Source organism: Lepisosteus platostomus, chromosome 9 (assembly GCF_059453375.1).
Source record: "Lepisosteus platostomus isolate fLepPlt1 chromosome 9, fLepPlt1.hap1, whole genome shotgun sequence".
Lineage (NCBI taxonomy): Eukaryota > Metazoa > Chordata > Actinopteri > Semionotiformes > Lepisosteidae > Lepisosteus > Lepisosteus platostomus.
Window position 1 is genome coordinate 7166190 of NC_142619.1, and position 15206 is coordinate 7181395.

Sequence of the window (15206 nt, forward strand, 5' to 3'; positions counted from 1 at the left end):
AAGACTCAGACAAGGTCAAAATATCAGGGCTGCAGTGTCTCTGTAACTGCACTGATCTCCAAGTTGACAAAAATGACAAATCCTGTTTGCATGTAAAGCAATTGTGACCAAAATTTCCCAAGAGGTGTTGTGCTGCTGGCCAAGTGTTTTTGATTGGATTTTGGAGCTTACTTTGGCCAGGAAGTATTAATATTTGCTAATAGTAATATACAGTATATACTCATTAATAATTGATCAGCATTTTGAAAGAAAATAAAGTAGATCCATCCATCCGTTTTCTAACTGCTTCATCCAGTTCAGGGTCATGGGGTATCCAGAGCCTATTCCGGCAAGCAACACGTGTAAGTTAGCGTATATATCCTGGAGGGGACGCCGGTGTCTGGGTCAGACACACAGACACTCACACCAGAGCGAATTTTCCCACGAGCCAATTAATCTCCCAGTATATCTTTGGACTGTGGGAGGAAACCCACACAAACCTGAGGAGAACATACAAACTCCACACAGACAGCAACTCAGGTCTGAAATTGAACTCGGAGCCACAGTGCTACGATACAGCAATGCTAATGACTGTGCCGCCCAAGAAAATAGATGACAGGCAGTATTTTAATGTTACTCAAGGTAACACTTGGGACACATCAGAACAGCACTGCCTCTTCTATTGTCCTAGTCCCGCCACAGTAGCAGTATACTCTATGAACCTAGAGATCATGGCACACAGGCTCTGTAGTATTCCCTTAGGCCAACTTCTCAGTTATGTGCCACGCCGAACATAAACAGGGTTTCCTGGTTCCACTCCAGGACCAGGGTTGCTCACTCCTTTTTTTTATTTTCACACTGGCGCCTCATTGCCTCAGTGCAGAACCGATAGTCTTCCGAGCGATCAGGAACGCTCACCCCAGTTGCAGCGGGGTAAGCCGGATGGGGCAGCCCCTGCAATGTTATTTTATTCTGGAAGGCAGAGGCAGAGATGATCTGGGCAGAGGACATGGTGGCCATGCTCTGTAGAGCCTTGTCCTTGGCTGCCTGGTCCTGCAAAAAGCCATAAAGAGCCAAGAGTAAGAGCAAGGGCATTGTATCACCGGCTGGGTGGCCACTGAACATGGAGTGATTTAGCTTAGGGGTCCATTATAGAACACAGCACACATTGGCCAAAATACGAGGAACCTCCATCAAATCAATACACTCAGTAGCAGTAAATAATAATAATAATTAATAATAATAATGCCTTACACTTATATAGCACTTTTCTAGACACTTCCCTCCACCAATGTGCAGCATCCACCTGGATGATGCTCCAGGACCCTCACCACACACCAGCTATCAGTGGGGAGGAGAACAGAGTGATGAAGCTGATTTATAGATGGGGATTTTTAAGGGGCCATGATTGGTAAGGGCCAATGGGAAATTTTGGCCAGGATGCCGTGGTAAAACCCCTACTTTTCACAAGAAACACCTTGGGATTTTTAATGACCACAGAGAGTCGGGACCTCGGTTTTACGTCTCATCCGAAGGACGGCACCTGTTTACATTATAGCTCATCATCACTATACTGGGGCATTAGGACCCACACAGACCGCAAAGTGAGCCTCCCCTGCTGGCCCCACTAACACCTCTTCCAGCAGCAACCTTAGTTTTTCCCAGGAGGTCTCCCATCCATGTACTGACCAGGCTCACACCTGCTGAGCTTCAGTGGGTTGCCAGTTGTGAGTTGTAGGGTGATATAGCTACTGGCACGAAAGGTGTGGACTTGAGGAGCACTAAACAGACTTCCATCACCTACCGGAACACAAACCCCAGATCTCAATCCTATTGAAAATTAGTGATATGGGCAGGTCAGCTCTACCTTCATCACAACCTCAAGTGAAATCCCCGTGCAAGAAGAAAGGGATGGAATTGGACTACAAAAATTTCAGACCCTTGTGAGGTACATGCCACATCCTCTTCCATCTGTTCTTATTGATTGAAGAGGGCCAATACATTATTGGTGGGGGGGGTGACCTGATATTTTTGTCATGTAGTGCAACCAGTGTAACCCACCACTTTGCTGTAAAGGAAATGGCTACAATCAGAGCTGTGACCTGTTGCATATTGATTGCTGTGTTAAATAACACATTGAATGTCTTAAATAGTGAAAGAATTAACGTAACACACCAAATACAGTGCAATATTGCTCTGTTACCTTTTTACAAAATAATAAAATGTGACAGGTTTTACCCAATATTGCAGAAAGTGAAGCACTGGACTTCACCCTACAGTGTTTTCTATAACATGTAATTAGTTACAGTTAATTCAATCTGGAAATAAATATTCATTAATGAAATGCCAGGAAATACCTGGTGTTTGAAATACCTGGTGTCGTGAAATACTAAGAGTTGTGACCAGAGTCATAATTCTTGGCCTCTTGGCTGAACAGGGTGCAATGAATAATAGGAATAAATCAAATTATCACTTTTAGTCGGTACACTGACAAAAATATACATAAATGATGCCATCGTCTAAATATTAGCTTTCAGGATAGCCATTTTGATCAGACCTTAGGATTATGCAAACGACAAAGTTGCTAGATGTTTTTCTGGTGTTTAGTTATGCTTATATAATGTCTATGACCGAGTGTCCTGCTTTATTATGAACAGAGACGGCTAAAAAAGGCAAAAGGAATTGTGGGTCACAGCACATCAGGGCAATTTCACAGAAAATCACTTCAATGACTCCATAAAACAGAAAGGCACATTTTTATTCAGAAATAGAATTCGCCACTTGTGGTGAATGTTTTACTTTGTGTTACGTTATACTGCAAGCAGATCTAGCACTGTAGCTCTTTGTGGTGCACGCATTGCTCAAGGCACACGACATTGATGCAAGTTGAAGAACGTAGCCATTCTTCCCAGTCTCATCAGCTATGCTTCCCACAAGGCACCACAGACTGTAAATCCTGTGGTGGGATGTTCAAGAGAACACTGTGAACTGAAGAAAGCCGCCAGCGTTTACCTTAAGCTTAACTTGGATTTCCCTGGCCTTCCGTCGAGCCAGCACCTGAATGTGACTAGACACCTGGATGACAAAGACACAGAGGGGACACAGAAAGGCAAGTTAAAAAAAGTCACATGATTCAGTCCGAGCTCAGTCCAACCCTGGAATCATTTCTGACACGAATGATTGGGAGAAACACTAGTTGAAAAGGTTACAAAAATACAACATTGAGATTCTGCGGTACACTCTGCCGTAACAAAACTGGGACGTAGAAGCAAAAACAGGGGGAAGCTGTTTTTGTCCTGGAAGCAACGCTATTATTAGATCCTGGCTCCCCTTATCTCTCATGGCAAGTAGATAACGGAGTTGATACACATTAGGGAGCATTCCACTCAGTCACACTCTTTTGATGATTGTATTTTATTCTGTCCATTTGTTCTGAAATGTGATGTATTACAGAGCCAGACCAACAACCTTGCATTCATCACTGTATCACAGCACACAATACATTCTTATCTGTTTAATAATCAATTTGCTCAAAATCCACTGTCATATTTCAGGTACGTGCCATGTACAACATAAATAATGCAAAAGCAGAATGTAATAAAAGTTAGAATATCATTTGAAAATGAAAGCTATGGAACATTATAACAATATATTCCCAACCAAAATGCTAAAGCTGATAGCATGCATGGACACACATTCAAATACTGATAGCCTTTACTTAACTCTTCCTTCTTTGGTGCCTATTTCAGCATGCAAATTTTATTTTGTAACTTGAGAAGAGTATCACTGCTGTGACTTTTTTCATGCATTCCTCAATGCAGGCAGCGTTGAGCTCATTAAACTGGAGAGACTTTTTGGCTGTTTTAGCTTCCTGCTTAAGATGGATACCTGTCTGATGGAGGCTATGAGCACATAAGATTCAAACCTGTCATAACACTATGGTGTCACACAACAGGGTGGGTTCAGGCTTTTCTAGAGTTGCATTGTCCTCAGACATGTATTGGATATACTATCATGGGCAGTAAGTACCTTTGTTTTAATGAGACCCAGTGTCCTTTCTATGAACGCTCATTCTTTTGAAAGCAAAGGTATTAAATCTACAGCCAATTTCCATACACATTCACAAAATCAGGCCTGCTTAGAGTTCCTCAATCAGTTCCTCAATCTTGATTCTTGTTTTTCAGAAACATATTTCCTAACCCTTTTGAGCTGTTGCCTGGTGTGCCACAGAGGAGGGGGCTGAAATTCCTTCCCTAAGGCGCTTGTAAACAGGGGAACGGGAGGAACGGGAGAAAGTCAGTTGGGACACTCAGTATTCATGACAATCAGTCTGCACAGCTGTGAGTATGGATCCCTTCATTTTTTGGTAAATTCCCAACAAGCTTTCAAAAGTTTAATTGGTGTCACATGCTACTGAATTGCAAACCTTTAGTAACGGCCAGTTTTTTTATTCATGACGTTATTTGGATTATATCAATTGACTGTTAAATGCCCCAGCGCCTTTACCACGTCTGTGTGAAGGCCTTTCCTACATAAAAAGCAAATGTTAATGAAGATTTCCCTATTTTTTTGTATACTTGTGCACCGGGGTAGACACATTATCCAATGAATAACCAATACTAGTATAACACATGCATTTGCTCTAGATGCGCAGTTTAACAAACGAATCACTTCGAAACGGAAGATGATACTTCATTCCCTTCTCACCTGTTTCCTTGTTCGGGTTTTTCCTGTTCGCAGCTTTATGTATCTTGCTATCAGCTCATTTCGCCCTGAAAGTGCAAATGGAAAATATTTTAAACAAAATAAAGCAGTTCAGGATACTAGACTGGATATTAGATAGACTGCATGTGGCAAATTAAATTTTCCTCATTAACAAACAAAATGATGTATTTTTATAGCCAGGGCTTTATGGTGATGCTATACTGTATGGCTCAAAAATGTGAAAAGCATATTCAGGAATTTTCCTTTGACTTCCCAGACTCCGATTACCACTTGAATGGTTTTCAGTGTTGTATTCTACTTGCCAATATGTTCTATAAAATGCAAAACAATTTCCCAAAAACCAACAAAGCAAAATAAATTTAAAAGATGTGACTTAACTTCCCCATAAAATCAGGACTGGAAAGATGATTCCACTGGCATATATCAGTCAGACTGAGTTCATATTTCTGAGCTGTAAGCTTTTTTAATGCAGTAAACACCAGGTGTCCCATATTTCATTCTTGTTATTGTTTGCAAATACACTTACATAGACAGACAAAATGATTCAAAAGAGTACATTTGCTTTTCTGCGCCCTCAGTATAAATTCTTCAAAGATTCTAGTCCCTAAGAATCAAATCAGTAATGGTTTGAGCTTCTAAGCAAAGAGGGTCATATTTTTCTAACCCAGGGAACCTATAAAAAGGATCTTGGACATGCGTCTACAAATACGGAAATCTTTATTAGCAATTCTAGCATCACTTAAATGCTCTTCTTTTTCTAACGCTTTTCAGACAAACGTTGGTCGCCGCTGTGTGGAATTAAAAATGTTTGTCGAAGAGAGCTCCCCGGCCAGGAGAAACTGACAAGAGACGTCAGGGGATGAGTTTTCTCACAGAGATCATTTGGTCCAAACGAGGACGCTGCTGACAGATGGGTCACATTGGCGGAGCAGGTGAGTGGCCGGCTCTCTGCTATGCGATCCCCCCGGGTTCAGCTCTCCTCAAAGGAGCCACGCTGGAGCTTACGCCGATGAAGGCCCTGGTGCTGAAAGGGCCGTGGCAGCTGCCTGTGTGTCAATGTTTATAGAATATGCCTTTAACGGGGGCAGTAAATCTTCGGCTTGTTCCTCCGTCAGGACTCGGGTTTCAAAGGGGGGGTGGGGGTTCAGTGTGACAGTCATGTTGCCTTCTTCCCTCCCACCATGAGGGGGTTCGAGGTGTGTGTGTAGACCTCTTAAACAAGCCCCAGTTCCCTCAGCCCAAAGTGCCGGGGACCAATATTAAACTGCCTGCAAACTAAGGTCTAGTCCCTACCATTGTTTCTTCAACCTGTAATGCACAACCTTCAGTAACTATATTAACTATAATAACCCCTCTGCTCTTCTTAGTACCACCATCCACGGTCTCCTCCATATATTCTAATTGTGTTTTATCTTGTGTATTCTTCTTATTTATTGTTGTTGTCATCCTGTAAAACGCTTTGAGAAGCCACCTTTAAAGGCGCTATAGAAGACGTCTGTATTACCAAGTTGACCTCCCTAAACTCTTACTGGTAGCAAATATAGCAGCACATTACTTTCATAGTTTGGCTGTGTTTAAACCTTGCCTTTTTGTACCATGTTTTCCCACAGTATGAATCATGATTTACCATACCTTATTCAGCTTTGTTGTGCATCAATTGTACTCTACTACAAGAAACTAATAATAAAGTTTATTTTATATAGCACATTTAAAGGTGGCTTCTCACAGAGCTTAAAACAAAGGTAAGACTCTTCTGATCTCCATCTAACCACAGGGATTGCCATTAAGCAGTAACGTGAAGGCTTCTCAGTCATCTCCAGCTAGTACAATCCTGCACAATTCTCAGAGATCTTTACACACTCCAGTCTTTAACTAGATCAGTCACTCAGGGGCACTAAGCCCGTTTTCTTTACTGTAAGGATATTGATGGGGCATTTTTCTCTGACAATGTGTCTATCAAGGTACTATGTTTTCGAATCTGTTATTCAAATAGAACTTCAGATTTAGGCTCATTATTGATGATGAAATAGTTGATAGTGGCTTCTGGTCTCTTAAGAGGTTAAGAGACCTTCCACTTAACGTATCACATTAGCCTTAACCGTCTTCTTCAGTTCTATACCAGATTCTCAGATGAGAGGTCATTTTCACTTCAATTTCCTCTCATAGAAAAAATCAGCTACTTCAAAACATCATTTAACTGAGCGTAACAATGACAGATTTCCAGTACAGTACCTATGGTTTGAGGGCACTGGGAATTTTTTTGTTCAAACTTACATTTTCAGTTGTTACACTCTCTACTGTTCTATGGTGCTATGACCCTCTGATTTACAAAAGTACTGCACTTTGAATCAAGATCAGACTTAGCTAAACTACTAAAATTGTATAATTTAAAGAAAGAAGCACTTTCTGAAAGTCAGGAATTTGTGTTGTGTTGTATTGGTAGACCTCTTTTGTTTAAAAAAAATTGGATCTGGCAAAATAGTATTTCTCCAAATTGAGAATCTCCATGCTGTTTTTAAAACCGGCTTTACAACTATCAACCTTGTAGTGCTTGTGGGAGAACAAAGACCTGTAGACATGTACAGTATCTCCAAAATAACCACCTGTCAGTACCATTCATCTTTTAAAAAGCTACAAGCCTCACAGTCCTGTATAGGATATTTAGCGATGAATGGAGGAGGAATGCATCTCTCACTGATGACACTGTGAGCTTGCCAGCACACTCCAGTCAACTAATGATATGCCCATCTTGAATCAGTGATATCTGGGCCATAGGTCTCAACCTGTGTTCTGCAGGAGCGCCGTTTGATCTACTTAGTGAGACATTGGCTTATAGAGAGCGCAATCAAGCTTCGTTGTTTTAAGCAAAGGCATGTTTCCCATTTTACTTTTAGATGCATTTATTATGTCTCCATCTACCTGCAAAAGCCAGAAGGGCAAAGAAAATCCGCAATTGCGAGCTTTGTATTTTTTGTTTTCCCACTTTAACAACTAAGCAGCATTAAATGTGAAAAATTGTCAGTTTCAAAACAAATTCACTTTAAAATGTAGTGTTTAAAAACACTGTCCCGTTGCAGGTTTTTAATAACTCCATACTCTGAGTTATTGACAAACCTTTTGTAAGTTGAGATTTATTACATGGGAGCATTTTTATTATCTGAATGCTGTGCCCCCCGAGATTAGGTAGTGATGGGATGTACTAAACTGGGAATTGCAGTAAACAGCAAACAGGCTGTTCCATTTCCTACAGGGTTCGCTGTATGAAGATCATACTGTCATACCAGACAGTGCTATTTCAAATATAGTCACGAGATTCTCATATCAGCAAAGGGCAAAGGCTTCATAAAATATCTAATCATTTTAAATGTTCCTTTATACTCCTGTTTTTATTATATGCATGACTTGGGTCATGTTTCCGCATGTTAATTATTTTAGCAAGTGTAAAACTTATCATGATTCATGAGAAAACTTACTATAGTAATATCTAGGCATTACTAGCCTTTAATGCCTTAAATACACCTTATAGCCTTTCTCATATTCTTGTGATCTACTGTCTAAATTACATATATGAAGTGAACACACTGTTAAAGCAAAGGGTTGGACCTCTTATACAAGATACAATGATCCACTATACAATGAGGTTTCCTTCTCACACGGTAAAACAAATGAGCCACACATTGCTAACCCACGTCATCTTTTAAGTGACAAATTAGTTACGGATAAGCATTGTTCCTTATGCAAAATTTAGTAACTAGTAACTTTGCATAAAATAATAATAATAATAACACTTAAAATGTGTGTGTGTGCTTCTCATCTAAAAAACATGTATTATATTGGACTTTCTATATATGAAACAAAATGAAGGGCATCAATTTATTTTGTGATTTGAAGGGATAACTCTCTTCCAAGAGACAAACTGATCTCCTTAATCTAGACAGTGCATGTCCAAAATCTGGACATCCTAAACTGGGATACCCCCATGCAATGACAACAAATGGCTGATCGCCACCTGGGACAGATTTCAGATTAATTGTGCAAGCTCTCGTGACTATCAGTGATGACTCTGTCCCAGGAGTCTCCTGGCTTGTGGTGACAACATTCATGGCCACTCCTCTCCTCCAAATGGCTTAGAGCTTCCACATACCGGAGGATTCCGTATTGTTTTAAGTGTGTCAAAAGATAAATAATTCGTACAGAGGATGAGGAAAAGGAACTTCCATACTTTCCCCATACTTTTACTGGGGCTGATGGCAGTTTGGGGCTTCTAACTCTAGGGAGTGAATATCCATCCTTTTTTCCAATCCAGCATCAAGTGGGAGATGGAGCCTATGCCAGCAAGCAACGGGCACAAGCCAGGATACACCCTGGATAGGATGCCAGTCCATCACGGGGCACACACAGACAGACACGCACACACGAACACCAAGGCCAATTTTCCAGAACCCACTTAACCTTCCAGTATGTTTTTGGACTGTGGGAGGAAGCTGGATCACCCAGAGGAAACCTACACAAACGTGGGGAGAATATACAAACTCCACGCAGACAGTACCCCAGATCCAGGACTGAACCCAGTACCCTAGCAGTATATAGCAGCAATACGAACCACTGCACTACTGTGCTGCCCTGGTGAGAGCACATAATAAAAAATTAAAGATCTTAAAAATGTGTATACCACTGAGTGGCTGCTTTGGTGTGAGTGGAGACATTTATAAAGTGACAAAGGCAGTAGAACTTGACAAAATATCATGCACTAGAAACATTGTGAAGGCAATCAAAGCTACACCATTCAGACTTCCTGACAAGAGAACAGCAGATCTGAAGACACTCACTTTTTTGGCTAGTTTTCAGTACATTACTTTGACAACACTGTAAAGTCCACTGCCTATCATGATGTTTGGGTCTAGAAATGTCTTATTGAAACACAATTGTTCTTCCACTTTCATGTGACATCAGTTTTAACTGGAAATCTTGGAATGTTTGGCAGCTTATGGCCATCTCTCTGTAAAACTGTGGCAGAACACAATACATATTTCACTTTTACTTCAGTTTATTAGAATGAACAAAAAAAAACTTTACAGATACTTTATTCTGTGGCTTCTGTAATTCATCCACATTGAGAATCCAGCTTTATAGACCTATAGAACAAAAATAAGTACTGTCATTTAATATTTGTTTTAAGGATTTAGTTAAAAATGATCTTTGATGGATACTGCCTCTGCATAATAGAGACTAAAGCCAAGAGTAGGTTATTAATAACACTAACAATAAAAATACTAACAATAACAATAACCTTTTATATAGTTCCATTAAAATATCAAAGAGCTTAACAATACATGAAATTAAACACAAATTAAAAATTAAAGCAAAAAGGTTAATGAAACCAAGTGAAAATTTCTCATATGAACAGAACAATCCCTTTCAGTTATTGGCTGACTCACTAACAGTAAACTACAGTGCATTGCGACCCTTGACTTTACTTAATCTGCAAGATTTTATTTGAAAACATGCCGGAATTTTTAACGATACTGCTTAATCATGGGACTCCTGGCATTGTTCACAGATGTCGAATTTCACCACACGTACCCTTCGCGTAAGAGCAGGGCGCTTTGTCTTTTCACTATAGAAGGACATTTTAATTAGTCCTAACAGACACCTCATGAAACAGAGAGAGACAGACAGGGCATGTAGAACGCTCAGCCCCCACCCCCACCCCCCAAAACCCCTGACACATCACACCCCCGGTCCAGGGCACCGAAAGGTCACCGATCTGTCTTGCAGGGGCTGCTTTGCTCAGGCAGTGTCACGCGAAGGTAGCGCACTCGCATCAGGCTGTAATAAATCTCCTTCCCTGCAGCAGTTCTCTCTGGCCCTTTGCATCACTGCCGCTGTCCTCCCCAACACATTCCAGGCATTCCTGCCCGCTGACTGTACAGTGCATCTGCTGCGCTCAGAAAGGACAGCTAAAAGCAAAAGGGAACACAAAACCCCACTGGATGCCCTCTAAAGCACACACAGTCTTGAGTGTGTGTAGAAAGCATGTGCCTTCCCCCCCCCAGTCATAAGTGAAACATCACATAAAATGTGTCTGTGCAATAATGCACAAAACGGCTGTGGGGCGGCGTGATTCTCTCAGCTAAGTGCCAATGAAGCTTAAGTGTATGTATCCATCTATCCATTTTCTTACCGCTTTATCCAATACAGGTGGATCCTATCCCCGCAAGCAATGGGAGCAAGGCAGGATACACACTGGACGAGATACCATGCCATCGCAAAGCACACACAGACACATACACTCCCACCAGGACTACTTGTTCTACAAGTTTTCCACCAGTATGTCTTCGAACTGTGGGAGGAAACCAGAGCACCCGGAGGAAACCCACACGAACAGGAGAGAACATGCAAACTCCACACAGACAGCACCCCAGGAATTGAACCCAATACTGTGGCGGAAATGTTAACAACAGCTCCACTGTGCTGCCCTAGTGTGTATATATTATTTTTAATTTTAAATGACCAATTAATTTTCTAATACTTAACTTGCATGTTATCATCATTATGCGTCACAGATAATACTTATTTCATCTGCTCCTTTAATACTGTGGGAGTATTATTATTAGAATTATTAATCTGCTCATGATTCACAGTTTTAAGATTATTCTATATGTTGTCAGAACAAGAAATAATGCTTATCAAATGTTTCCAAACAATTCACTTGTCCAACTTGGTTCAAAATCTGTTTTTTTTTAATACGAGAGGAAAGACGAATAAGAAAGCTATTAGTTATCGCACATTTTCCTAGTCTGTGCTATAGTTACTGCATAAAAAACATCTGAAGCAGGTGTTTCTTGTACGCTTATTTACATATGCAAACAATGTACAGCGATATAAAGAGGATGTAATATTTCATTCTGCTGAAATCCCTCAAGAACACTCAGTTGAACAAATTTCTTCAAGCTGCCCACCACTGAAACCACTAATGAAATCTTGGTATTATAATGAGGTGTAATTATCAGTGCTGATGATGTTGACAGATGTTTGACTGCCACAGCTAAATGTTTCAGTGAGGATGAGTCCAGATGAAATCACTATAATGCCATAATCCTCATCTTTGTCAAAAGACGTTGGAGAAAAATTAAAGAGATTTTGAAGTGTCTTGTAAGAATGCGTAAGACTGCTATTCTTTGCAATATTACAAAAGCGGTACAAATTACTATTGTTATGACACACATATTTGGACAATTATTTTCTCATCTCATCAACTGAATTGCTAAAGGACAAATGCTAAATCCTCTTTTATTCCCCCCAATTCTTTTCTTTTTTAGCCAGTCATAAAGTGGTACATGCTGATCAGCAAAATCCCTGGTAGTTTATTGCTAACCTTTATTGATGGGAATCACGGCCATTATTGCAAAACCCTAGGGGCTGTGAATGTACGAGACTGAACTACAGTGTCAAGCCTATTGATAACCACTGCAGCATAGAAGAACATGACCAGTGCAATTCTAGATTGCCATTGACATTATTCACGAAAGGAGGTATTAGGATATTAACGCAGACCTCAAATCATTCAAGGAGAGCCAGGACAAGACAATGGAAAAACTATAAAGACAGGAACGGTCTTAAAAAGCACAAAAATACTTGTAAAAACAGAATACATTAAGTTCATATTGAGAATGTGCTCATGGTGGATGGCCTAACAGTTGCGAAATCGCTGAAGACTATCACAGTTGGAATCTGCGGCCCATTTTTCATAAAATAATAACACCCTGTTATGAGTAACAAAGCCTTTATTGCTATAGCTTATCCATATTAATGCTTAAGCTCTGACAGATGCACATCTGCTGCCCATACGGTTTCCCACACCACATGCTCCTATCTCTCTGGGTAGAAAACAAAGGTCACATTTACTGAGAAGGAATCTGTTGGCTCCCTGTGATTTCCCCTCAGATACCAGTGAAGCGGCTCCTGACAAGCCCATTTTAAATATCCAGCTATTTCGCTCCCCAGTGTTATCGGCAGCCAGCTATCTGCTTCCTCTCTGGCTCTGACTTTAATTTCATTACCTTTCGGATTGCCTGGCAACTTCAGCAGTGATGAGGAGGCATGCTGGAGGAGCCTTAAGCATCCGTGAGAAAGAGCTCCGATAAGGGCCTGGAGCTCTGCACTCACCTGCTTGGCAGTTTAAGGAATTATGTTTACTTGGTGTGTTTTTTTTATCCATCTGTTTTCCCTATTAACAGCAGCTTGTTTGTCTGAAAATAAAATTGGCATTTTTATCCCCGGTATTCCTCCAACCCCACTTAGGAGCCAGTGACTGTCAATCAACTCAGCCTGCAGTTATGAATGTTCTACTAGCACAAGACTGATGAAAACAACATCTATCGTCTATGCCAAAATATGGACATCCAACCCACTCACCCCACCCCAAACAGAGACCTACACTACCACAGCAGGGTGGGTGGAGGATTAATGCAGCTCTCGTCGACAGCTCACAGATATCCAGCAAGTCACAGGGGTCCCTGAAACATAGCCAACCCACCAGGAACAATTTCTATGTGATTCGTTCACATCAGCATCGTCCAAAAATCCAAAAACCTAAAAAGCCCACTTGACCCATCTAGCCCACTTGCCCATTTGGTAGTTAGTAATTAATTAATCTCACTTTATCACACCTGTCTGGGTAGCTTGTTCCATAGTCCCACAACTCTTTGAGTAAAGATATGCCTCCTGATCTTGATTCTAAAAACGTCTGCTTGTTTTCAATTTATGTTCTCTGCTCCATGTTTCACTGTTCATTCTGAAGAGATCTGCTGGGTTGAGTTTGTCAGTGCCTCTGAGGATTATAAGCACTTGTACCATGTCCCCTCTTAAACCTCTCTATTCAGAGCTAAAGGGGTTTTGTTTCTTCATCTTGTCGGTGTAGCATATTTCCTTAAGTTGCAAAATGTACCTGGTTGCTCTACTCTGGACAGATACCAAAGCAGCAATATCTTTTCAATAACACGGCGAACAAAATTGTGAATATACTGTACAGCAAAGAAAGAGCAAGTTCACGAGTGGCAAAATCACAAAGTAATGCAAGGTAAAATATCCATCATCTGCAATAAAACAATTATTGTATGGAAAGATGCAGAACTCTGTGTTCAAAAAGGAGAAACACAGAACCTGACAAATGTTTAATTGTCACTAAAACGTCTGACAACATCTGGCAGACGAACTGATAAAAAGAAACGGGCTGTGGGAGTTCAGTGGGACCTGCAGGCCTGGAATATGTCAGATTCCAGCTGAGGCTCTGTCACTGGCTAAGTGGGACCAGAAAGTACCAGTGGATAATGGCAAACTGACTTGAACGCTGCCAGGGCTTGAGAGTGGAATCAGCTGTGGCACTCAGAGCTTACCGTACAACAGCAGTCCCGTCTTAACAAGTTAACAGCAAGAGGTGCATCTAACTCCTGGCTGGCAATTAAGCTTTGCAGTTTCCGTTTCCCAGCTTGTGAAAAACACTAGGTGGATTTTCTGAGAGGATTTGTGTGTGCCATCTCTCAAAGGTTTTCATGGCAGAATGAAACAGCCATTCCAAATTGTCTGGGACAATATAAGAGTGAAAACAATTACTGATTGCAAATTCAGAAATATGTACACAAATGAAAATATCTATAATGGGAAATGAGTTTACAATAATAATAATAATAATAATAATAATAATAATAATAATAAAATACTCCACTCAAAGCGCTTTACAAGTAATGGGAACTCCCCTCCACCACCACCAATATTCAAATGTTTGGGTTATTTGTAATTTTCCCATAACCTAAAACATATCGCTAATATACTTAAAAACGGAGCACTGAAAGGGATTGAGATGAAGTTCTCAGACATGTGAATGTTTTACTAGACATACTCCACCTACAGTACCCTACTTGCACACCAACATGAATTTCCAAATTCAAACTACAGTATAAACACGTAAATTTAACAAGTAGCAAAATGTGAACATACAAAGTATGTGAACTACTACATAGGAACTTGTTTGATAATATATCCGCATCATTCAAACAATTCATGTTTTAAAAGTTCACAATAATGTTTTATAAAAAAACTGGTAATAAGTCAGACGGCAAACGTTTAGACTTCATTAAAATAATCCAAACTACTACACAGTACTGTATATCTAATAACATATATATGAACAATCCTAAAGAAACATTATATATATGAACCTAATGAAATTCTAATACAAGTAACATGTATGTTTTTTGACTGTTGTTGCCTGGAAATTGTTTTGATGAAGCAAAAATGAGGACATTCAGCCCATCCTAGTGTGTTTGATTGCTAGCATCTCAGCAACCTGTGGAGTTCAGCTGTTTTCTTGATAGAAGCAACGGCATCAACTTGTCAAAAACTGTCTGGGCAGCTGGTTAGCTTGATCCAGGCTTCTACAACCCTTTGCGTAAAAACGTTTTTAGTTTTAAACGCACTTGTCCATAGTTTCCATTTGTGTC

General features: G+C 40.4%; 1 protein-coding gene across 4 annotated transcripts in view; it reads right to left on the reverse strand.

The window, feature by feature from the left end:
- The window catches only part of tead4 (TEA domain transcription factor 4), a 48531-nt gene that overhangs the window by 16526 nt on the left and 16799 nt on the right, over positions 1-15206 (reverse strand). For 2 of the 4 annotated variants that reach the window (XM_088646722.1, XM_088646725.1), the window contains 3 exons: positions 4687-4751; positions 2992-3054; positions 898-1032 (listed from right to left, as the gene is read on the reverse strand). In XM_088646722.1, coding sequence (XP_088502848.1) covers positions 898-1032; positions 2992-3054; positions 4687-4751 — 263 coding nt within the window. The remainder of the gene's footprint in view (positions 1-897; positions 1033-2991; positions 3055-4686; positions 4752-15206) is intronic. The other 2 variants (XM_088646724.1, XM_088646726.1) reach the window with 1 other exon arrangement.